General features: G+C 37.3%; 1 protein-coding gene across 1 annotated transcript; it reads right to left on the reverse strand.

The window, feature by feature from the left end:
* Positions 1–273: 273 nt before the first annotated feature.
* Positions 274–26,615, reverse strand: LOC127863742 (sodium-dependent multivitamin transporter-like). Its single transcript, XM_052403382.1, has 15 exons — positions 26,070–26,615; positions 23,697–23,762; positions 19,650–19,701; positions 17,410–17,477; positions 15,473–15,627; positions 13,607–13,747; positions 11,068–11,197; positions 9,688–9,776; positions 8,034–8,146; positions 7,617–7,684; positions 7,174–7,260; positions 5,350–5,555; positions 3,844–3,950; positions 2,039–2,157; positions 274–1,300 (listed from the first exon to the last, which is right to left on the reverse strand). The coding sequence occupies exons 1-15, from the start codon at positions 26,439–26,441 to the stop codon at positions 1,151–1,153; spliced, it is 1,923 nt and encodes a 640-aa protein (XP_052259342.1). The 5' UTR covers positions 26,442–26,615; the 3' UTR covers positions 274–1,150.
* Positions 26,616–26,702: the final 87 nt, after the last annotated feature.

The following is a 26,702-nucleotide window of genomic DNA, read 5'->3' on the forward strand; positions in this document are numbered from 1 at the left end:
AAATGTGCTTTTCTCATAGAAAACGTAGAAAAGCTTTACTTTGCTTAGGAAATACATGTTCAAATTAGGTGCTATGTTTATTTACATTTTAATGAATACAACAACTACAGCAATATGCAGACTGGTAATGTATCAGACGATTTTTTTAGCTTTTTAGAAATACTAAAATTTACGCAAAAAATAGCTTACGCTGCACTAAGGTTTTATTCCTTATTGTTGAAGTCGCAGTGTTTACATGATAATAAATGCGCAAGCGTTTTGACGAGCTGCGACTGTATTCGTGACAATTTAATTGTCAGCATAAAAGTCAATAATTGTATACACAGAGTATATAAATCTTAACAGTATATAAAACCTATAAATGAACGAATTTCCGCGATTGAGCTGCTTGTTAGGCAAGCCATCATCACCAAACCCGTCGCTTCCTAAAATTCTGAACTGTATCGAACAAAAAGAGCCGCAGAATAAGAATCAGCCTCGTGCGTGGAAAACTTGGTTTAATGCATGTGCGTTAACCCTTTCAGTGCGGGAACCGAATTTTGAAGGCCTTTGCAAACAGTTTGGATCCAGATGAGACGCCACAGAACGTGGCGTCTGATCAGGATCCAAACTGTTTGCTATTCTGATAATATTCTTTGAAAAAAATCGCAGAAAATGCTAATTTTAGAAATTCAGCAGACGACATTTTAGCAGACGACAAATTTCCCAGCATGCAAAGGGTTAAGTGTTGTCCCAGATTTGCCTGCACACAAGCACATGCTTATCAAGGGGCGACACTTTCATTTCGATTGCATGAAGTATCTTATTAGCGAAAAATCTAATTTAAGCGGAGATGTCGTCATTGATTAGCATTTGCTAATCTAAGACGACACTTGAAGCATTTGCATTTAGCCCGGTTTTCCCAGAGCGCATTTCAATTGTATACACATATCTATGTTCTTCTCAATATGTCAACGTGACTGACAAACTCATTGACTGCATATTTCATGTCGAATTTAGGTCAGCGGTCAAAATGACAAACATATTCACGAGAATATCCCAGCGTTGGTCCATACGCTAAATCATCATCATCAATGTCCACAAAATGAACCTTTGCATCTTCGTATATAAACGAAATGTAAGTTGAGCGCAAAATGCTGAATCACCACCATCAATGTTCGACAACGATCACCTTTGTCTGATTGTTCTCGTGCATTATGAGCACATCCATTTCCGTCGGTATCACGATGTCGCCATCTTTGTCCACAGAGATCAGAGACGTCGGGCGTTTCTTGGCCTCTTCAATGTCCTTGTCATATTTCTATAAAAGGCAGAAAACTAATGAACCGGATTAATTACACGAATTCAAATTTGATTTTGATTATGGAATGATATCTAGCGTAACAAAAATACAAGTGCCGTAATATTCATAAGGGAATAACTATAAACACTTTTTCTGTAAAATATCCCACTCTGTCATTTAGTTCAGACATAGAGGATGTGCTAAATAAACTTATTTTGAAACCTTATCAATATACGAGATTAAAATTAATCAGATACTGTTAAAGCATGTGACAAAAGATAACTATTTCTGATTTTCTTTTCAATAATCTTATTATTCTAAGTGTCTAATTTTAATTACAAGATCGCAGGTAACATGCGCGGGGGCAATAGCTGGCGTTCGATTACAGGCATGAACTGTTCTGTGCCGTCGAAGCTATACAGGCATACGTTGAACGTTTTACCACGAAATGACAAACTGTATGCAAAGTCACGATTTGCCATGTTTGGCGGACAGGTTTGACGTTGTTTTACTGAACAATAGAACACGATATTAAAATAACGTAAGAACACTTGATATAACTAAAAGACTGCTGAGCCACCAAACACCACTTTTGGTTTTGATGCCATTATGTATTTTAACCAAGGTGTGTATGACGGACGACAGCAAATATAAAAATTCGTATGTTAGTGTCATAGCATTTGCAAGGGAAAATTGTGAAGCGTTGATGGGTCAGTATGTACATGTGTCTCGAAAACAATGTCTCATTATCCATACTCCTTCATGCTCGATCCCGAATCTGAGTGGTTTCCTCCATTTCTCAGGCAGGAAAGGACACAGGACATCGAATATCGGGCATATCAGTCTTGCGTCAAGCGACTTGGGATCCTCTGGTCCTGAAACCACAAGGCAAACAATACGTTTATGCACTGGAACCGTTCTGCGAAAATTGGGCTAAATGCATGTGCGTGAAGTGTCATCCCATATAAGTATTTACAATCCTCGCAGGCTAATCGGGGACGACACTTTCCTCCTATACTGGATTTTCGTTTATAAAGAATTCATGTGAACGAAATTATTAAAAAGCGCAAAGTACCGTCATGATAAGCTAAAGATTAGTTCATTCGAAAACCTGCCAAATGCACCGATAACTATTAAAGGAATCTTTTCACGGTTTGGTAAATTGACAAAATTGAAAAAGTTGTTTCAGATTCGCAAATTTTCTGTTTAGTTATGATATTTGTGAGGAAACAATATTACTGAACATTTGCCATGGTCTAATATAGCCATTATATACATCTTTTGACGATTTAAAAACCTAAAAATTATAAAGCGTTGCAACGCGAAACGATTGAATAATTTGGAGAATATAGGACCATCATTATAACTGTCCCATATTATGAAAACAACATTTTATTTGAATTTATTAAGGTGATTTGAAACAACTTGTATAAATATCTGCATATTTTCTTATATATTTAGTATTTATTACAATATAACTGTGTGGTGCAAAATAAGTTTAAAATAATTACAATTACTTTGCAAAATTTGGACAAGTAATATTGCTTGCGGACAGGTAGAAGTTTTCAAGCAACCTGACCGTGGACAAGTAAATGATTTTAACATTTACACATCCCTGTCATTTGCATGTGGGGACCATTGTGAGAGCTCTAGAAATGGTTTCTAATTCATGAACATCAGAACTAATGTTGTTAATGTTATCCTAATAACAATACTCCGATTGACATCTGATATACTTTTTGAAAAATAAGTAATAATTCATACGGCGCATACAAGAGTGCTTTAAACTTCTTTATGTTATTGAATTATATAGTGTCAATGGACAACTAAATTCACGGGCATATAACATCTTAATCAAATTATTAACGACTGTGAATGCTTTGTTTTGAACTAAAGTGTCACGAAATTAACGCACGTTTTAAAAGTCAATAGTCCAATTGACTGATACAAGCAAAAGTGGATGTAATGTTGTGAGTGGATGTGCCTAATGCATAGTTAGTACTACGTGCTCTCAAGATTTTCCGAACCCTCGAGAACGTTATAATTTTCTTTAATGCAAATATTATTAGTCAAGAAGGTGTCATTTCGTGTAATTCAATGAATTCCATTAATATTAAGCAATACTTCATAGATGCCAGAAATTGGATACATTTTACAATTTATTTGAATATGCACTTTGCAAAGAGACGTTCGTATGCGGTTTATATGACTTAAATGTATTTGAGCCCCCGCTCTGGGAAATCAGGGCTTAAGGCATTTGCGTAAAGTATCGTACCATATCAGACTGTGCAGTCCGCACAGGCTTAGTCGGGAAGACACTTCTCTGCTTGTTGGTGATTTTTTTACTCTTCTTTTCGAAAATCCAGTTTATGTTGAAATTATCGTTCTTGCTAAGCACATGCGGAAAAATCCACACAAGCTGAAGATTTCGTCCCTACAGACAACACAGACCATCTGGGACGACATTTACGCCCAAACATTAAGCCCGGTTTCTCTTAGTTTTTTTACAAACGTGCCTAAAACGCTGGTCGAACACATATTGCCAACACAAACACACGTACCTGTGAGGAAGCTGACGGTCAGACCAACCACCGTCACGATCAACATGGCAAAGCAACTGTACCAGAGATACGACAGTGAGTAGAACCGTGCTAGGCCTTCCGGCTCGCTGAAACAAGCGACAGATAACTCAGCATCGATGATGTATTTTTGTTTAACAATGGGTTTTTAATTCAAGGCCACTGTTGTATTAACATGAAACAATGGCAAAAAACTCAAGGCAAAACATTGTATATTTGAAAATACGTGTTTTTTGTATAAGATAAGGTTCATAATAAAAAAAAACACAATATTTAGAAAAGTAAAATGCCGTGGATACTGTAAGACGTCATTATCGTACCACGTGGCTCGTATCATCACGTGGTTGGTTAATATGGTAGAGACGTGATATCGAGCTATGCTCGGAACTAGTCAAATCTCTGCGCGGAGTTTGACTGATGTATTTACATGGAACAAGGGGAAAACAATTCAACATCACTGATGTTTTAACATAAAACAATTGGAAAACAACTCACAATCATTGATGTATTTACATAAAACAAGGGTAAACAACGGAAGACCACGTACAAATTTACGTGAAAACCAGTTTGTGTACATATTGTCGACAGTATGTGAATTCTTTAATATGAACAAAAACGTACTGACTTAACAGACGATAATGCCACAATAATTGGCAGAATAGTACAGTATGTTGTAATATTCTGCAATATTCTTGTATTCTCGGGCACCGGAGAACACTTTTAATTTCAAAGCAATATTTATAATTATCAATCATAGAAAAGCGGTACAAAGAAAGGCATTGATTGTTCTAGACCGCGTTAACGTTTATGGCAATGCACTAAGTAACAGATCGGGCTAAATATGTAACGCAGTGTAGGATGTTGTTGATAAAAATCGCGATTCTGCGAATAAATAGGATATGATTGTTCGTTTGATGATCTTATTCTTCACACATCTATGTTTTTCTCTCCACATTTTCTGTGAAGTGTTATTTCTTCCCGTAGTTGATATTTTATTTAAATTATAATCATCCAATATCGACACGCCATACCATTTCCTGGCAATTGCATTCTAAATAGTTATATGTTAGATCATATTCGGAACACATGTGTCAAACGTGTTTCACCATACAAAGCTTAAATTCATCGTCAAAAACAGCAATGGGTGTTACCAACTGGCGCCGAAAGCTACTGAAACGTCTTTCGCACGACTCGTTAAACCACAATAACAGTTTACTAGGTGGTTTACCCGAAGCACTTAAAAACCTAGGATCGTCTGTGGAACGTGGCGTTGTCTCTAATATCGCACTATTTGACGTTAACCACCCAACACGTCTTCTTTGGTCATTGGCCACATGGGAAAATTCCGGTTCACTCGATAAAAATTTACGTCACGATCACGCACACACGCACGAATTAACGCACTCACGCTTACACACACGCACGCCTACACATATACACACTTCAAGCCACACGGTCACATACAGAGAAAATGGTTCACACATATACCTTTCAACAGCGGTCACGTTGCCGTCCATATCGACGACAGGTGGGAGGACGCTGCTGGTGTTGGAGGTCGCGTCCTGCCAAGTGAGGTTCCAGTTACACCCGTACGTTTTCACAGGTGGCTGATACCTATACGTCTTGGTAACGTGCGCCCCACCACCTATCCACATCATAATCACGACGCTGGTTAGCGTTCCGGCGTAGGCGCCCTGTCCATACACTTAGTTTTATATGGCGTACCATTTAGGTCGAAAGTCAACAAGACCTACTAGGTTAAAAGAGAAATGTACGTCGACTTATAATATGTACGTCGAAGTACAATTTTTTGTACGTCGAAGTACAGTTTTTACCGACCCTTGAGTGTTAGCCAATTAGAAGACGCCTTACATCTGTTGCTTTTAGAGATATTTGACATTGAACATGATTATTATTATTATTATTTATACCATATTATGCGATATCGACCGCTAACTCATAGATATATTGCGTATTTTATTGAACATTATTATTATAATTATTTATACCAAATTGAGCGACTATCGACCGCTAACTCGTAGACATTGTGCGTATTTATTGACCTGGCGTGGCGGAATTAACCTCTGACTTATGCAAATAATGATTATCACAAAATAAGACCAAACCAAGGAGGTTATTATACATGTTTAATCCCGTAATCGTTTCGTAACTGTTTGGTTACCGTTGGGAATTCCCTACACCGTAATGCGCTGGAACGTAATACTCCGCCTCGCATGGTCAATACATACCCACAATATGCTTGATAATTTTAATTTAAAAAAGGTAACATTGAATCTTCTTCAAATTGGTATACATGTATAAACTATTTCAATGCATTACATACTTGAAACTTCTTTTTTTTTCAATTTTGATATTTTTCTTCACATTGTCCTCAATTAAAAAAGAGATTTTAAACATTTATTATGAATAAATCTTAAGGAAATGCTGCTAAAGAGACGATTGTTTTGATAGGCTGTTCAGAAAATGTGTACGTCGAAGTACAATTTGTACTTCGAAGTGTATTTCATATTTATACGTCGAAGTACAATGTTTGTACTTCGACGTACATATTGTACGTCGAAATACATTTCTCTTTTTACCTAGTAGGTCTTGCTGACTTTCGACCCAAATGATACGCCATAGTTTTATGCTAAATAGTGGAGCGAAGTAAAGAGGAAAATAATGAACAATAATCTTGTTTTAAAAATGGTTGTATATACTACACGTCATGTATTGTGTGTTTAACGTTTTGGAATTACGGATTAATGGATAACACGGGGCGTTATTTCCCCTAAGAAGATGAAAAGATGCAATACAAACTACACTGCAATCTTGCTGAAATTCTCGATACAGGAAGGAGACATTAATCTCATGGTGGTCATCCCACTTATCGTAAGAGAGCAAACTTCGTTCTAGATATTGTTTAAATAAAACAAACATGCGTTAAAGGATAAGAAAGCGCAAAGGACATTTTAAGAATGTGATTCAAAACTGCGAAGATACACATGTTCACATAAGAACGCTTACTTAGAACCAGTTTGTTTGTTTGTGTCATGTTTAATGGCAGAATGTGTGATTGAACGCAAGTACAAACATTGTTTAACCGCATGGGCTTTTTTTAAAGGGTTTAAGCGGTACCTTCTCATGCATAGATGTCACATGTGTTATTAAGCTCACACAACTCAACAAATTCGAATTCATTTCAATTCAAATATGGATGATTCTGTCGGATGGTAAAGAGGCTTCGAGTAATATATAAACATTCCGAAATTCAACACGTACTAACACAACAATTGTTTAGTCACACTTTACCTTGTAGTTCGCCCATGGGTAAATCATTCCTAAGGTAAATAGCCCAAGCATAGGGGCCCCGACGATTCCAAACAGTGACAGAGCTGCCTGAAATCCGAACGGTAAATTCTGAAAAATCGTGGCTCTAACAAACTGAATAAAATGTTAAAAGATATTTAGACGTTAAAAATTCAACTCGTAAACTAATTTTGAACGAATAAGATAGTAGTTCTAATATAAATAGGTCTATAAAAGTTTTTTACATCTTTAATGTCAAACTCAGCATTTTTTCGTTAATCACGCTGCTCTATTTTTGTATCATTATTTGATTTAGCAATGACAGGCTTTTCGAAGGGAATTAAATAATAGCATGCGCAGTAATGTGCGTATTGACGTTTATAATACGTGTGCGGTTCATTCAGCTTTATATTGCATTTTAAGATATGCAGTTTGTAAAGACTTACCTGAAGAATATTTCCTAGTTTTGACGCCACGTATGTTAACCCAAGACAAGCAACGCCGTACACCAGCGCTGAAAGAGATGCGCATACTTGTTTAATGTTATTTTTGTTTTTAAATCAGGTTAATCAAGTCATTGAATGTTTCTAAACAAACTAAAAGGAAAAGGACTCGAAATTTTCACAATACGACAACATCTTCAAAAGCTGCCACACATGTGTTTCTACATTACTAAACCAACGTTACATTACTAAACGAACGTTACATTACTAAACGAACGTTACATTACTAAACGAACGTTACATTACTAAACGAACGTTACATTACTAAACGAGCATGTTACCTGAATAAACCAAATATTGCATACTTTATGCTTAGTTAACGAACAAGCGCTCAAAGGGAAGTTATAAAATAAAAATTACCAAAAACTTTTGTAAGAGTTGTTGCCCGTGACTCGCTCATTCCGGGCACCATAGGACGTACGATGTCTGTAAGCGTGACAGCTGACATGGAGTTCAGTCCGGAGGATATAGTGCTGCAAATATATTGGCATGTTAAGTTTTCTATTTACCGAAAACTAATTTTCAGTCTTGATGCTTCAGCTTTAGTTATAGACGCCGAGGCCGACAGATGGATGAGAAGTATACCTTAAACTATTCTATGAACAGTCGTGCTAAAAATAAAACACACTGCATATTATAAATATTGGCCTTTGCATTTAACGAATTCCACGAAGACAAGCAGGATTCATATCTAACTAGTTTATTATGTACGTTTAATCTCTCCTTTACAGATTGACAGTTATTTCGTTAAAGTCTGTCCCGGTGAATTCCAAGCAACAAAATACTACGTTGGTTATGCTTCATACATTTAAAACACGTTTGAACCTATAAACGTGAAACCTCTCGCGAGAAAAGAGCCAGTATACCTCAAGTGTTTATAAAACGCTGATAAATACCACACATCGGCACGTGGTGCGAATGATGAACGCGTTCGTTTTTTAACAGATTCTCACCGTTAATGTGAAACAGAAGTTTTTATTAAAACTCTACTGCGCCGGGTGTGTCTCGTTCTCGCTATTTGAGTATACGGCTAGCACTCTTTTTAAACAAAATCTGCAGAGGGGAGGTTTTATAAACTCAGTATGACCCATTCTCACACAGAACAAACGTCGAACTTTTTTGAATTCATATAAAGAACTGTTATGATTACTTGTCTGTTGCAGTGTGAAGCCAACTGTGAAGTTGAACATTAAAGCGCGTTATACCATATATTGTGCTAAACATGGAAGTGTGTTACGCTAGAAACGTATCACATTATGGTTTCAAAAACACCCTGTTTTAAAACACCGTAATGCCTTCAATGGTTCGTATAAACACGTACAACACTCGCATCGCAGTGTTGCAAAATTATGATCTTCATTTTAGCCATTGTCGATCATTATTGTCATCTAATTGTCAACATCGCTTCAATATCAGCAGCAATGTATTACTCTGTCTTGATATTCTTAAGTTTTTCAGCCATGCTCTGCGAAAAAGGGGTTTAATGCATGTGCATAACGTTTTGTCCCAGATAAGCCTTGCATTCCGCCCAGTTTAATCAGCCTGTGTTGACTGCTCATGATAATCTGTGACGTCAGGGACGACACTTTAAGCACATGCATTTAGCCCCGTTTTCCATTGTAACGTCTGCTGGCCGGAGGCATTTGTCAACAGCATACACATATATATTCTAGCTTATAACAGCGTTTCACATGACGAACATTTTAAGAATTTCGCACCGACTCTGTACGGGCACATTGGCGTAAACGTATTGCATATTATATGAAAAGCAAACTGTGATAAAGATAAATTATTGTTGTGTATCTCCAGCTGAAAAACGACGATCACTACATCAGGTACAGTCTTCAAAAATAAAAAGACATCAATATCAGCAATACGAAATTATGTTTTAAAGCATCAAATTATGAATTGGCGTCTCTTTCCGATCTCAAAGTTCAGATTTCTTCAGAAAAACAATGCATAGATTTACCATAACATATTAAGCTTGTTCTTACACTAATCCTTGTATGTATACCTTAAAGTTCCACTGAATATGCAGGCTACAAAAAGACCCGGGACCCCCGGGACATGGCTCAATAGGTCCATAACGAACAGCGGGTAGAGCTGCAACGAATACGGTACACTGTTATGTCATTATGCAGATTGGTATATTCTGCTTAAGAAAACGAACACCATACGTGTTGTGAAAATTGGAGTTAAATACGGGTGCGTTAAGAGTCGTCCCAGATTAACCTGTGTAGCAGTCATGCACGAGCTAAATAGGGACGACACTCTCCGCTTTTATGATTTTTATCGTTTAAAATAAGTCTCGTAAGCGGAAAGTGTTGTACATGATTAGCTTGTGCGGACTGCACAGGCTAATCTGAAACGACATGTACTTAACGCACATACATTATGCCCCGTTTTCCCAAAGGAAGGATCATATGAATACTAGATTGAAGTACAATGGACGCACTACTCTGACACCCGAAACTGCATTTCGAACAGTGCGAGCCCTAGATATCAGTAAATATGTTTTATATAATAGTAGGTGTCGGTATTGGAGGCACAAACGCCATGTAATATGCTTCATGTATTGAAGTTCTTCGTAGGTACCCGTTATGCTGCGTCGGGGATGAACAACTATCCGTGTCATTGATCTTTTCATTCACATTAATCGATATTAAAACACCAGCAAAAAAACGCTGAAGAAAAATGTCAACATTTCTAAACCTTTAAATGGCCTTACAGAGAACAGTTTGTCGATGTTTACTAAGTAGAGAACGATTCAACAAAAGCAACTTGAATTTTTACGTGTAAGTCTCTTTCACACTTTTCAAGGTGCGGTACATGCATTCACTGAGTCTGTAAAATGTACGAAGAACAATGCATTTCAAAAATGCGTTCTGCAGTTACACTGCTTATAGGCCTTTGTGATAACCTAATATGTATTAGTACCGTTAATCTATAGATCTTACCAATATTCTAAAATGCTCAAACTTTAATTGACATCCAGGATAATTTCACCATGGCAGAGTGTGTGTTATTTTTCAGTCATGATGTAAATGATTGGTACGCGGAATTTTACTGAAACTGTCATTAGCGAATCGCAATTTCAAATACACAAGAACTGACCGCAAAAGTAGAAATATGCTAGCTTTCTGTCTAGGTTAGCGTAATGGATATGGTGTCCGCTTACCGCCCTGAAGGTCATGGGTTCGATCCCCACTGTTGGAGCGTTCTTGCGATCTTCATAAAGATACCTAGTACTGGTTCTACCATGAAAACGGACTCGAGAGCGTTTCAATAAGCCTTAGTCTTGCGATGCAATCAAGCTTAAATAAATATATTTTAACTAAACACACAATAACTGACCCAAAACAGAAGAGGTTTGATAGCCTTCTGCCAATGTTACCTGGTCGGACGCCTGGATGAGTCCAAACTTCACGGGATCACAGGTGCTATAGAAGGCGTACATGACAATCCCGTTCAGACAGGAGAGCATCAGGATGACACACAGGCCCGGGAAGTTGACCCATAGAGCTCTGTAACCAAAAGATATTGAGCCTCGATTTGGTTAAACGGGGCTAAATGCCTGTGGGTTCACTTCTCGCATAGACTGGACTTTCGTTTTAAAAAATCTGTAAAAGAAAAATGTTATACCAACGGAAAGTATCGTCCGCACAGTCCAATCTGGGATGATACTGTGCGCATATGGATTAAGACCTTTTTGAAAAGAGCGTGACCCACATCAATAAATGTTATTTTAGTCATCATCATCACATCATCATCATCATCATCATCATCATCATCATCATCATCATCATCATCATCATCATCATCATCAATCATCATCATCATCATCATCATCATCATCATCATCATCATCATCATCATCATCATCATCATCATCATCATCATCATCATCATCATCATTTTCATCATCATCATCACATTCATCATCATCGTCATCTTAATTACAATCGTCATCAAAATAGAACACCATCTACGACCACAGGCGCTCGATGGCAATGACTCAATGATCGACTATCCGACTATAGTTCCCGGCCTGCGCGCGCATTTCAATGAGCGAAAGAGGTGACAGCGATTTAATTTTGGGTAATGACGCACTTCCGTTGCTTGAGAAAATGGCTAGAGCCTTACATTGTCAATATCTACATACATAGTCGAACTATCTTTTTTTTTAAAGACGTTTCGTCGGAATATTTTTTATTGATTTAGCATGTGTATGCATTATAATAAACAGGTTTACAATCAAAGCGATGAAGGCGCTGAAGGCCTGGAGCTAGATTTAGTGTGCTTGGGAAGAAGTATTGTCCGAATTTCTCCCTTTGTCCGAATTTATATGGATTGACCCTAGCGGTTGAGTGCAGAAGCTCAGAGACTGTAAGAAAAGACAATATTTGTTTATATACTACAGTGTACATAGACGGTGGAGGACTACACGATACTGGTGGTAGAAACGATAACCTTTAGTTCAACTCTACAGATCTGGTAGAGGTTCGTCTACCTTGGCGGTGAAGATATACAACAACATGGCCGAAAAAAACTGTTATTGTTGGCGTCAAGTAAATCACTTTAAATAGCCTAAAATAGCTTGTTATTACATAATTAACAGATCAGGAAACACTCATACTTCCTTTGTAATGTGTATAAAAAAGAAAATCCACTTACCCTAATAAAGAACGGTGTACAGATTGCGTACTTGTTCTCACGCAGAACTTTTGCGCTCGATTTGCGCGCTCGATCTGTGCAGTGAAATACCATATCCGGGTACTTCGTCTATTTCAAAGAATGATCGTGAATAATTGTTTTTTATTTCATTTTTTTCTTGAATGTCTTTTTTACGCAAAATAAAATAACAATTTTTTAAAATATGTTTATAAATACCAAATAGAATGTCTTCAAAAATGTCTCAGAAAAAAATCTTCTTACTGTCTCCGTAAACACTCGTATCTTTTCGGCATAGACCGTCAAGTGAGGAACTTATTCTCGGATAAATATGTTAACAATAAAAACTATGTCGTAGCCAATGCTTAGCAGTTTTACTTCAACAATATTTTTTTACACTTTGTATGACACTGTCATGTTATATAGTGATGTTCTGTATTTACAAGGCGGGTTATTGAGATCTGCGAAGAACTAATTTAAGTGCGCATGAATTAAGTGGTAAGTCGGAGTTTTGGGACTTTGGTTTTTGGCAGCCAGCCGATTCGGATAGGCTCAGAAATTGGTATCATTACTATGGCCTTGGTGCTAAGCCCCAGTCCAAAAATAACGACTGCAGATTGATTTTTCAAAAAGTCACAACGGATAGTCGATCATTGAGTAATTGTCATCGAGCGCCTGTGTCTACGATCGGAGATTTTTAAAGGACGGCAGGAGCAACATCAGCAGAGCTTCGAACACAGTAATAATCATCGCGGTTGCTAATCATGAATTCTTAAAACCATAATATAATGGTCATTGCAACAATGTAGCCTTCCATCAGCTTCCCACCTACAAAGCGAGGGATGGAAGCCTACGGATTAAATATAGGAACCACATGTAACCGTTTATCGACATTCTGTACTAAACTACGCTACTTGACGCTACGCTACGCTATTTAACGCTACGCTACTTAACGCTAAGTTACTTAACGCTACGCTACTAAACGGTACGCTACTAAACGCTTCGCTACTTAACGTTACACTACTTAACGCTACGCTACTTAACGCTTAACGCTACGTTACTGCATGCTACATTTCTTTACGGTACATCACTTAGCACTTCTTTACGGAACACTACGCTACGCTACTTTAAGCCACGCTACTTTACGCTACGCTATTTTACGTTGCGCTTCTTTGCGCTACCATACTTCACGCATAACTACGCTTCACTACGCTGCGCTACGCTTCACTTTGCTTTATTATACTCCACTACACTATACTTACGCCTGAGCGCCCCGCAGTGAGCCGCAGCTAAGGGACCGCTGGACTTGGGCTTGGTTGGTCGCGTAGACGCTCGCCCACAGGAAGACGCCACCTATGGTGAGCGCCCAGAAACTGTGGCGTACCGTGGGGTCCAACCGGAAACTGAAATATATACACGTTAACGTGTGCTTGGAATAATAAAACGACCGGTTCATGTATATATGAATTTACTTTTTTCATTTTTTTTGTACTTATTTCTAAAATAGACGCAACTCTGCATCAAAATGTGCTTACATATATGTATTTCAGGCATTTCCCCAGGCGATTATAGCACAGCGGCACAGCGGTGCCTTGATTTCAACATTAATTTCGCCGCGGCGCTTGTTTTTCCGATCATGTCGCCGCGACACTTGAAAATTTCATCCGATGGTTTCGGCACACGACCAATCAAAGCACGCACCCGCTTATCAGCCGTGTGTGCAAAATGGGCTTATACGGGTCGTGTATGGTGGTCAATCATGGTGTTTGTCGATTTTAATGATCGATTATTACCGATACACGTGGTGTTCGAGCAATTAAAGGTATGTTCAAGTTGTATGTTTGTTTTATTTTAATTGTTTACGACTATTTCAGTGGTGTTTTAACAATAAACTGTAACTGTTGTTTGTTGCGGTTGTACCTAATTTAAGTTATAATTACAATTTATTGATGTCAAACGGTTCAATTGATCGATCCCGCCCACTTAAAGTATGTTCGCACTATTTTCTCAAGGGCGACTATAAACTAACAGCACCAACATTTAATGTATTCACATCCGAAAGTTTCTTTAAAAACACACACGCTATATTGCAACATTGTTTTTTTTAGTTTTTGTGCATGACATAATGATAAGATCTAGAAACGACCAGTCCTTTGTCTGCGAAATCTGCAATTATTAATTTCTTGGTAAGGACTTCTAATATATCGTCGCCGACAGAGAGTACAATAAGTGAAAGTGCCTAGAGCGTTGCCAGTGATTTTGAAACCTCCAACCCACCAACTAAGCGATTCAAGCAGTCGTCGGAAAAAGACTGATGAGGCAATGGTGTGGGTGACCATCCATTTACAGAAAAGCCAAAACCATCTATACAAGCTGGCAGCTGTTGGCCTGCTCCTCCCTGCACGTACAACTCGTAGATACTTAACAAGGCCGTGAAGTACAGAATAACAAACGAATAATGTTTTTCTTTGCTTAAATATCCCTTTGTGTTTAAATCAAATTGATTTAAAATTTAATTTTAAAGTTATTTACAAATTGTGTGCATTTCAGACTGCCAGAGGAGCTTCCGAACAATGAAAAGGGTAAACAGAAAGTCATGCTCGCCCGAAGTATTCTGTCCTCAATGCTCTGACGATGGTCAGTATATAAGGACCAGATATTGAGGCAGTGGACTCCGGAAGTATGATGTATGCCTTGCACTAGGGGAAGCCAAGGAGAACAGTTTTTGAACTCAACAGTGTATATCTGTATACTAGTGGTAAAATATGTAACCTTATTTTTGTCACTTTTTATAACGCTTCGGAAATGCTATTGAAGAAAATACCAAATAGCATTAAAACTGTTGAAAATATTAATCGTTTGGATGTAAAATGCCCTAAATCCACCGATTTTTTTTATCTCTCCATAGGAGCTTCGTTAATACTTGTCTGAACTTTTTGCAGACACTCACTCGTCTTACTTAGTATTATGTATTATATAAATATCATTTTACACAACGAGGGACATTCTAAACGTTTACATGTAAAATATCCTATACTCGAACAGGAATCGAATTTGTAAAACAAACACTTGATTTCTCCATTTAGGAGCTTGGAAAGTACATTCCTGAATATTTCCCAGACACTTACTCATCGAAGTAGACGCGCTGGTTCTGTTTGGTGATGTCCCAGGCGGCCTGGAAGCCTCCAATCTCGATGCAGCCCTGGATAAGCGTGGCCAGCAGGCCCACAATCATCATCACGGTCTGGAACGTGTCCGTCCATAGCACAGCCTTCATGCCGCCCTGTAAAACAACCCGCATCATCATCACCATATGCATCGTCGTCATTATCGTCATCTGCATCTTCGTCGTTGTCATTATCATTATATGCATCGTCGTCGTCGTCATAATCATCCTTATCATTTTTATCATTCTTATCATCATCATCATCATCATCATCATCATCATCATCATCATCATCATCATCATCATCATCATCATCATCATCATCATCATCATCATCATCATCATCATCATCATCATCATCATCAGCATCATCATCACCACCACCACCACCACCATCAGCAGCAGCAGCAGCATTAACAGCAGCAGATTCATTATCATCAACAGGATTTGAGGTCAGGGAATTAACATACTGCACGAGGCGATGAATGAGAATAACAAGCTTATTTCCCGTGAGATAGTGTCGATCGCTTCAGATGTAAATGTGCAGTCGGCAAATCCTAAATCAAGGCAAAATTTTCTACGTATTTTGGAATATTTGTTGAGCAAAAAATACAATACAAGCAGAAGTCACATTACCTGACCATATTTTCTGGGTTTCCCACGACGCGCCTAATTTAAACATACATCAACATTAACGTACAGATTTTTTGACGTTATGACGTTCTTTGCTTGAAACCTTTCATATTTTAATGATTTATATCATGTAGCTATAGCAAGCAATACGACTCTTACCATACAAAAATTGTATTACGTATTTTAAATAGCTGTCGTATCTTAAATGGCATAAGACTGTCCGCGTGTGATCGCAGTTGTCAGTACAGACACACATTTAAAACACCAAGTTGTACCCTCTACAGTAACTGCAGTGTATATATTATCAATCAGAAACGTAGCACACACGGAATTGTACATGCCAATGCGGTGTTCGAAGTACCTACCACTGCGAGTTAATAGCACTTACCACTTCGTGCATATCATAACTGTAGCGGACATATATGGCGTACCATTTGTGTAGAAAGTCTATAGTCTATGTAGCCTTTTAGGTAAACATAAATTTGTACTTCGAGGAAAATATTGTACTTCGAAGTACAAAACTTGTACTTCGAAGTACAAATATGAAATACACTTCGAAGTATATATTTGTACTCCGAAGTACAATTTGTACTTCGACGTACATGTTTGTACTTCGATGTGCAAATTTTCTGAACAGCCAATCAAAACACTCGTCTTTTGAGCCGCTTTTCCTTGAGATTAATTCATAATTAATGTTAACAAATGTAAAACAATTAAAGTGACGCTTCAACCAATTCGTCGATGAGTTTTGACAAGTATCAGTATCAGCTAGATTTAATTGACAGTTATATGTAACTGTGACAGCTATATTTACCTGCTTAATAACGCATACAAGATGCATGAATGCATGAAAATCTTACTTTTGTATAGAAACACAAGAAACTGCAACACATTAAGACCACACAATTCATGACATGGTGCAAACCTTTTGATGTGTAAAGAAAAAATTGCACTTCACCGATGGCATTAAAATTGAAATATTATTACATATTAATATGCAAATAATAATGACATGGTTTAATCAAATAGGAAAATATTTTATCGGTAAAGTGTAATTTTGTTGTGCAGATCGAAAGGCGTCTTCTGATTGGCTATACACTCAAGAGTCGGTAAAACAGTACCTCGAAGGACACTTTTGTACGTCGAAGTACAAAAAATGTACTTCGACGTACATATTGTACGTCGAAGTACATTTCTCTTTTTACCTAGTAGGTCTTGTTGACTTTTGACCTAAGTGGTACGCCATATACATAGAAGTGTACGTACTACTGCGGTGTATATAGTGCACAGACTTCCTACTGAGATGATGGCACCCCACAAAGATAGACCGGTCACTGAAACACGAAACATCATTTATCACATGCCATACACTGTTTCCCATGTAATATAACCATTACGAATAGTTTTATCTTACACACGTGTAATATACTTTTTAAGCGTTTTCATTGGCTTATTTTCGTTCGATTGACCAATCGCATTTTGTCATTTTGCTGAAATAACATTTCAACGTCAAATGACGTCACGAAATGTAAACAAAATTCGGGATTTATTATCATCTTTGCGTGAATATTGATTTAATTTGCTCATTAAAAAGCATGTGATAAAAGATCTGACACTCGTTGTCATTTCATATCATATTTTATTAAACTCGTCCAGGAAATTCGTTAGTAAGCTCGCCAAAGGCTCGCTTATTAACAAAATTCCTGAACTCGTTTAATAAAATATTGTATCATATGACAACTCGTGCCAGATCCTATATGTATGTACAGACGTGCAGCATGGACGAACCGATATTGTTACATTGAACTAACGCAAAGAGGCTTTTGCTGATGGCTGTCCGGTAGGCGCCGTTATTGGTACACGCGCTTTTGCGACAAGTCAATGAGGAAAGGGTGCAGGGAAGAAATGAAGAAAAACAACAAGAACATGCAAACAAGAACGTTTAAACATCGCTATCTTCAGGCGTTTTCTGTTCGCCTTTTAGTTGTACTAAAATAAACACTGAATGGGATAACACTTACCATTTGAAAGGTCATAACACGTAAAAATATATAAAGATAAACATCAAAATATACCTGATGTAAATATGAAATGACTTAACGTGTATATAATCCGTCCATATATTGTTTGTTTGACGTGTATTCGATATTATATTACTTTAAATGAATGCTTTAAACTGAAAAATAAATATCAGTCTACACATATTGCACATCGTTTATTTTCTGAACTTAGTCAATGCATTCACCATCGTTTTTAAAATAAAGAAGTGAAACTCCAGCTACTGGGGCAGTATTGAATTCTTATTATAAACACTATCGTGGTACTTCATTTAAGGCAAGTGACCGATTGCCAAAACAGTACTAAACAGCTCAATACGAAACAACATACACATAGAAAAATAAAGCTTGGGTCACCGCTATGGAATTAACTACAAAGTTTGCTGTAGATGAATCACACACGTGAGGCGTTCCGACGTTCACGTAATGGGTCAACGAACGCGACGCAACTGAACGTTGATTCGCAAACGTCAGGGGTTTGTTTTTGTCATTCGTTAAAGTAAATAGTTATCAGTATGAATGCATAATTATAACCCTTTAAATGCCCATATATATTTTTTCGACACAAATACGAATTCATAATCGAAATAAGCATGTATTTAAGTACAATCGATTACACTAATTCTCTTTGTACTCGAAAAAAAACACCAATATATGTGTAAAATGTATAATGCATCTATTACTACGCGAAATATTTTGGAAGTTTTGGAACTTTCTTCATTGAACTCATTCAGTGTTTTCTGGTCCATGGGTAGCCATAGTTTAGTTCAAGCAGAAATCTAGAGGTTTGTTAAGATTATTTTAACATTATTGAGGTCAACGAAGCCATATGTGATAGTTTGTATTAAATCCGGCGTGACGCGTACTGTCGCTGATTGAAATTGATTGTGACCCCGTATGTGACTTCCAAAGTTTAAAACCTAGATCACTTTGAACTGACAGTTTTCATAAAAATTTTTTTTTGTGAAAATAGAATATAATGTCATGGAACATAAGATTTAACGACTAATTTGAGTTTGAGTCGTTTAACAAGTCGGCATTGTTAAGATCATATATTAAACAAATCATGTTTAAGCTTTTTTCGAGTACATTTAACAGATGTAACTGGATCTTTTTTACATAAAAATTTGCTTATTTCCCTCGAGATTTTGGATGGAAACCGAAAAATATATGTATATTTGAACAGTTTTGACTAAACATGCAAATTGCAAAGCGTTTATTTTAAAGATAGAAAATGCGATTATCTTTCGTTTGAGAATCAACGTTCAGTTGTCTCGCTTTTGTCGAGAAAAGTTGTCTCGCTTTTGTCGAGCCTAGGCTCCCATGTCGAACCGCTTAACGGACGTGTAAATGATTTATGTTTTAGTCGTAAAACATTCCTATCTCTGACAATTCTTTACGTATGTACGAAACAAACAATATACGTGGTATAAGCAACGAGAATCTTACCTGCATTCAGAGCCAGGGACGGTGCGTATAACACTATGGACATGTAGATTATCTGAAATTACCAATGTATTTAAATGTATTTAAAACGGACTAATATGTAAACGGGCATACACAAATTAAAAACGATAGTATAATGAAAACGGTTTATGAAATTAATATTCACAATTGAGATCGATTGTGACACATGGGACAGAACTCGAACTATAACTTTGCAAAAATGTTATAAAAATACCCCCGCAGCGCTTCGTCACAGTAAAAGCAGCCGCAGAAATCAATGCGAGTGAAAAATACCAATGTATTTTGCACATCTACATTTCATGGCGGAGGCATATTTCGAGTTTCGAGTAAATTGCTTGAGAAATGTTGAACAAGTGTGCTCCACAAACTTACACAACATTTCATGCATACAAATAGCTACATTCGACACAGACCTCAGGAACGTGTTTAACGCTTGACATGAAGAAGGTTTCTTGCACATTCACCTCATCGGGATGAAGATTTAATCTAATAGCTTCATAATTGAAAAAATAGCTAGCTCCACGAGCTAATAACATTTTATAATGGAGCCGTGCTCTGTGAAAAGGGGGTTTAATGTATGTGCGTAAAGTGTCGTTGGCCTGTGCAATCTGCACAGGCTAATCAGCGACGACACTTTCCGCAAAAACCTATCATAAAAGCGGAGAGTGTCGTCCCTGATTAGTCTGTGCGAACTGCACAGACTTATCTGGGACGACACTTTAAGCACATACATAAAACCCCTTTTTCACAGAGCGCGGCCCATATCAAATAATGGCTTTGTTCAAGAGCTCATTATTCATTAGCGTATTGATCAATGTGCATAACACATGTGCTTTGCTTTATTAATGATTCATGATGATGACATATTTAAAGGTTCAATTTAAGTTTGCTTAAAAAACACCCTTTTATGCGGACAGACCGACAAACCAACCAACCGACCGACCGACCGACTTACAGCGTGATTCCTTTATGACCCCCATACTCCTGGTCAAAATTTTGTTTGCTATGGTATAACGAGACTGTAAAAGCCTAAAAGGGCATTAATACAGCGTTTTATGTCTGTCGGTAAATATAGATGAAGTTTATATAACACACCTAGCAATGTGTTGACAGTGCACAACTGTCAACATGCTTATGCGTGTAGATGTGTGCTTAGACAAAGGTTAAAAACCCATCAACTGCCATTAAAGTTGTCAACGCTTGTTGTTTGGAATATTTCACGAACATTAATATTTTTTGACGAAACATATTAAGCGTTATGATGCATTATAATAGTGTACAATATTTGATAACTAAATATAACGCAAGAGCACCGCATAGAGAGTGCCAACGCTCGGCTGTGGGTGCAGTTTTGAATAAATGAAAGCATGTCAGAAGTGACATTGACCTTTGACCTAGTGACCCTAGTGACCCTAGTGACCCAAAAATGGGTGTGGCGTGTAGAACTCATCAAGGTGCATCTACATATGAAGTTTCAAAGTTGTATGTGGAAGCACTTTGATGTTAGAGCCTATGTTAAGGTTTTAGCACGACGTGAACGGCGGACGGTAGACGCCGGACGGCGGACGACGAGCTGGCTATGACAATACCTCGGGTTTTCTCCGAAAACAGCCGAGCTAAAAAACAATTATTGGAGCGCCCAATAAAATAAGAAGCAATTAATTTTATAAGAGCTATTAAAGACTTATAAACACTAACAAAACGAATGATTCGTAAAAATAAAGTTAACCGATAAACAATTAGTGTTTCATATAGCAATAGCAAAAATTTGAACGCTAGATATGGTCTGGCAATTGACCTTTCGACAGCCGATTGATTGACAGGCTTATTAACCAATCAGATTACAGCATAGGTTAGGCCCGTTACTATCCGCCATTTTGTCCGTCAAACTCGCCGTTGTCCGACACATAAGCTTATACGTAATTCTGTGTTTTAAACAAAGAAAATGGTTAAAAGGTGCTGTTATGGCACTTGTTATTCAGACACAAGGTATCCAGAACGGTTAAAAGATGGAAGTACATTTTTTTCCGTTCCCTCAACCGGGTACTAATCTTGATAAATTCAAACGTTGGAGTCGTCTTTGTGGTCGTCCACACGAACAGCTTAATCTCAACATATTAAGCGATCGCCCGAAAGCAAAACACAGTCGTTATAATAAGATACTACGCGAAAATAGAAAATGTAAGTTTTGCAACGGACACGTTATAAAAAAGAGTATAACTTTGTACTTGTTTATCCTCTATATAGACAAATTAGAAAGGAACATTTAAAACCATTTTTCAAAGGTGGCCAACGTTAAATAAATTTGACATTCTAATGCAGTCGGCAAATAAATAAGACATTATAAACTTTGCTAGATTTTTTTAATGCTAATGAAATGCGTAATAATAAAGACAATGAGTTATTATTCTTAATAGTATCACATAGAATAAAACATTTTTTATTTCTTTCGGTTTAAGTCTTCCAAATTTAATGTAAGTTAAGAAACTATTTTAAAATGCGCAAGTAATTATCAATTGTGGCCAATAAGTGTCATTTTACACCATATGTGGGCTTTCTACTAATCCGTTATCAAAACAGGTGCCGCAAACTGTGAATGACCCTTTAAAAACCCGGTCTGATTAGCGAGTTTTTTTGTACATGAAAATTCTTTCAACTTCTTATATTTTAAACATTGCAGAAGATAGTTTTCGAGGAAATAATAATATATAATAATATATTGTGTATGTTACTTTTTTGACGACTTTGACTTTGTTATACGATTATAACAATGCGCATGGGTCATTTTGACCAAACGCATTGTAGATATATGTTATATCGGATTTCAATAAAAACGTTCTTCGTCTTCTTATATAATAAATTTACTTACCTGTGCCACATTTGCGATGTTGCCATCGGTTGCAAAATTAACGGCTTTTAATTAAAAAACTGAAACATTTATTATTCAAGGAAAAATATTGTGACTAACGAACAATTCATACTGTATGCGATAATTTGCGATAATTTTGCCGACTTTGATAATAAAATTAACGGCTTTTAAGTAGACTAATAAAAAAGTTATGACTATTTAATAGATATGATCATTATATTCAGCATCACTATTCAATGACAATAACAACTATTGTATGGCCTTTCTGGTATACCATGAGGCCTTTTTGGTTCACTTATGCGGCCGATTCGCGTAGCCATTTTTATGACGGACTTCGGCGGAGTGACCCACTTGAAATCGGTGGGCGTGGCTTCACTCTCGCTGTCGAAAGGTCAATAGAGTAAATGAGATACAAAATGGTCGTTTCTGTGTTTTTGTGGGACAATATATTTCATTTCAATATCTAGCGACGATATCTGAACATTTACGAGCGAACGCGAGATTGGATTCGGGAAGTGTCGAAAGCATAATGTAGTTCTCCTGAATTATCATTATGTTATAAATTAGCGGCACTCAATCGAGGACGTTCTTCTCTAAGTGGTTAAGCAAGAAAAGGAAAGGAAAAGAGAGCGTACAAAAATGAAAGTATATGTGGCGTAATACTGAATGGAGCTGTGTCAATGAAAGAGTTTTCCCATTATTTAAAATTTGCGCGTTATGTTTTAATATCGCGCGGATCTAATAGTAAGCACAGACAAGTGCGCTCCAAGTGTGCAAATTAACGCAAACCGAATGAATCAGATCCTGACTGGTGATCATCCGTCAAACGAAACAAGATGGCATCGTGAAACGATTTTAGATACTACAAAGTTGCAAAACGTTTGTATTTTAAATTTTGTACAGAAAAACTTCTTCTTTTAGGGTCTTCCTATCTGTATTAACCTTCGTATTGCATTTTTTGTGTTGAAAGTTTTCCTATATCAAAATAGTATTGGGCAGTGTTTATGGAGCTTTACAAAAACTTAATTGCGTACTTATATTTTCAAGTGATACTTCATTTGAAAAACAATATTAATTTTGTAATATAAAATAATGGTTTCACGTGTTAGTGTACTATTAAAACTACCGTGACTGTACACTGGGACTGTACACCAACTTACCATTTGTAATGAGAATATACAGGTCCCCATCAGTCGGACACCTTTGCTAAACCGTTTCTCGAGGTACTGAAAAGACAAGACGATAGCTGACCATTAAGTATAATAGAGCAGTATGTTTGATTACAATCATCGTTATAAACCTATCGGTAAAACGACGTAAAATAGTATGGATTTTTGAGTCGATTCGAATGCAAGGTACTAATTTTATATAACAATAGATTAACATGATGATGATGATACAAGACAACGTATATTTTGAAAGCTGGCGTTATAAAATATGGCGCACCAAAAGGGTCGAAACTTTAACTTCTGCTGCGGCAGAAAAAATGCTGCTCGAGCAGCAAATTGTTGTTCGACGAGCAAAAGTCCTGCCCGAGCAGCATGTTTTTCTGCTCGACCAGCATTTATTTTTAGAATAAGCCCTTGAACCCGTCAGCCAATCAAATTTGAGCTTACAAACGGACGACATAAGCTACCTCTACGGAAACGAAATAGACCTGACAATAACTTAAATAGAAAAAGTGCAAAGAATGCATTATCTGTGTTTTAATCAATTATTATTAAATTCTCATCCATTTTTCGTAAGAACATGCCAATTTGGTTTATCAATTGCCCCAACGTTACATGATTTATGCCTATGTGTAATCTGATTTTAATCTAAAAATAAATGCTGGTCGAGCAGGATTTTTCTGCTGCAGAAGCATTTTTTTCTGCTGCAGCAGAAATAAAAGTTCAGACCCCTTTGGTGCACCATAATAAAATTTCGCGAATAAGTGTCCTTGTTGATTTTCGAAGTCAAATGTATCTTTGACGATCGTGTGGGCTAATTGGGGTCAGTAAGGCCAATATCAAGTAATTTCACCGCGCATTTTCTCGATATTTTGTACCATTTATAGTTAGCATTTTTAGAAGTCAGCATTTGTGTTCGACTTTTGAGAACAGCGCATTTTACAACACAAACTGAAAATACAGTGTTCCCAATAAAGAACGAGAAAATAAGTTCTTATCATCTCTCCCGTTTGTAACACTGCTTACGTGTACTTCACGTTATCGTAATGTTCCAATGTTTGTTAATAATGCCACATGTCAGTTTGTGTTTTTACTCCACAAACTCTGGCCTACATACGTTTCAATTATAACATTGAGTTCAGACATATTATTAGGAGAGAAATTCCTGCTACCACCAGCTATAAATATATATAAGGCCAACGTCCTATAGAGAACATAAAAAAATACAACAACATATTTAAACGCTTGATGTTGATGTCGTTTCAGTGTTCAATGCATGCCGTGTAGGAGAAAACCGGGATATCAATAGATACAAATCATGTGCAACAAGAAAACCAGTAGATCCGCCAAACTCCAGCAGTCTGATGATAGTTTTGAGAACAAAAGCACCGTCGTACAACACATATCTTGTATACAGGAATCACACGTTCGTTATTCTTAACAGATTTTGCTGCGCTTTTTTAAGTAAAATATAGCATAAGTTAATTAGTATTGTAGCAACGGAATAAGTCACAGCAGCGTATCATCCATTAAAAACTTAACGACTAGCTTGGGATTATTTCCATTATAATTTGTGACACAACTAGTATGCTGTTAATTATAAGTAGAACGAAACAAATGTTAAATGTTGTATTGTTTGTATTAAGTGTAGAGATTCGAATGGTGTTTACTAAGTATTAATATATGTTATAATATTTAAGTTGCATTAAACACATACATAAAAGTCGCGTAGCGTTTACGAGCGGCGTTGTCGCGAAGTTCGTAGGTCCGTGCGGTCTGCCGTTATGTTTCTTAAGATAATGTACTATGATATGCAAACATCTTATTTTAAAAGCTACGTTCACTTAGTAGTTATTCACGTTTAAGCTTTTATGCAAAAGGTATATACTCTTCAACCGATGTTTGTTTGTTTCTCCCAAAAATACATGATGCACAATATCCATCATAGCCTCATTGTGTATATTCACGTGTGCAGATACATTTGTAAACTCAAGCTACGCTCCGGATTCATACCAACTAGTAAATGGCTGCGCAACTGTCAGAGCCGCTTCTCTTATTACTCTATCATTAACTCATAAATGCTACCACGTGGTAACACTCGTAAAACTGCTACGGTTTATTCTCATTCATATATAACGTACACAGCGATTCAAAAAAAAAACAAGTTTACGTATCACTTGAATTTAGAATCGCAGTATTTGCACAATTCATTTCTATGTCAACAACAACGGTTATCTTTAGAGTTTCTCGAAAACGTTCACGAGGTGGTATTAAATCACGAGTTTGACAAATGGACGAAGCCGGCTGTAATGAGCGTTAAAAGAATTCGCGCTTTACAATGTCCATTAAGAGATTTCTATTTACCTCATAACACGACGTCAGTCGCAGCCGGTAGAAAATGGGCGTGTAAACGTGAGCCGACAGGCCGACGGCGCCGGCGTACGAGAGTCCTATCCACCAGTACATGGTGCCGTAGTTGTACATTTCCGCCGGCGTTCCCAGCAGGGTGATAGCCGACATGAAGCTAGCCAGCAGGGACATGGAGACCGGAACGCAGTTCATTTTGCCGCCGGCGAGTAGAAACAGCTTTGTGTCGCTTATCCGACGGTCTTTGATCGCGTAGAAAAATCCTATAAACGTCGACACTGCTAACATGCAACCGAATATAACATAATCCGCGATGGAAAACGTGTTCTTCTGTCCAGTTAAGAAGCTGTAATTTCGTTCCGCCGTCATCTTCGCGCCTTTGCAAAGCAAACCCGCACGAATTAGTTTGTAAAACTGTTCAAAACGCCGTTCCTCGCTCAAGTACAACGCTATAGTATCGCATCGACACAGTATGTGCTCTAGTTTAACTCCACAGTATCTGACTAACGTAAACAAATTTTAAACCTGCCACGAAAAGCTCAAATTTCGTCACCACTTCACGAGTAGCCTTGAGAGCTTTAGTGGCCCCTTATCTTACGGCGGTTTATTGATTTTCCACCAGTTAATGAC

The sequence above is a fragment of the Dreissena polymorpha genome, unplaced genomic scaffold (genome assembly GCF_020536995.1).
Source record: "Dreissena polymorpha isolate Duluth1 unplaced genomic scaffold, UMN_Dpol_1.0 chrUn032, whole genome shotgun sequence".
Lineage (NCBI taxonomy): Eukaryota > Metazoa > Mollusca > Bivalvia > Myida > Dreissenidae > Dreissena > Dreissena polymorpha.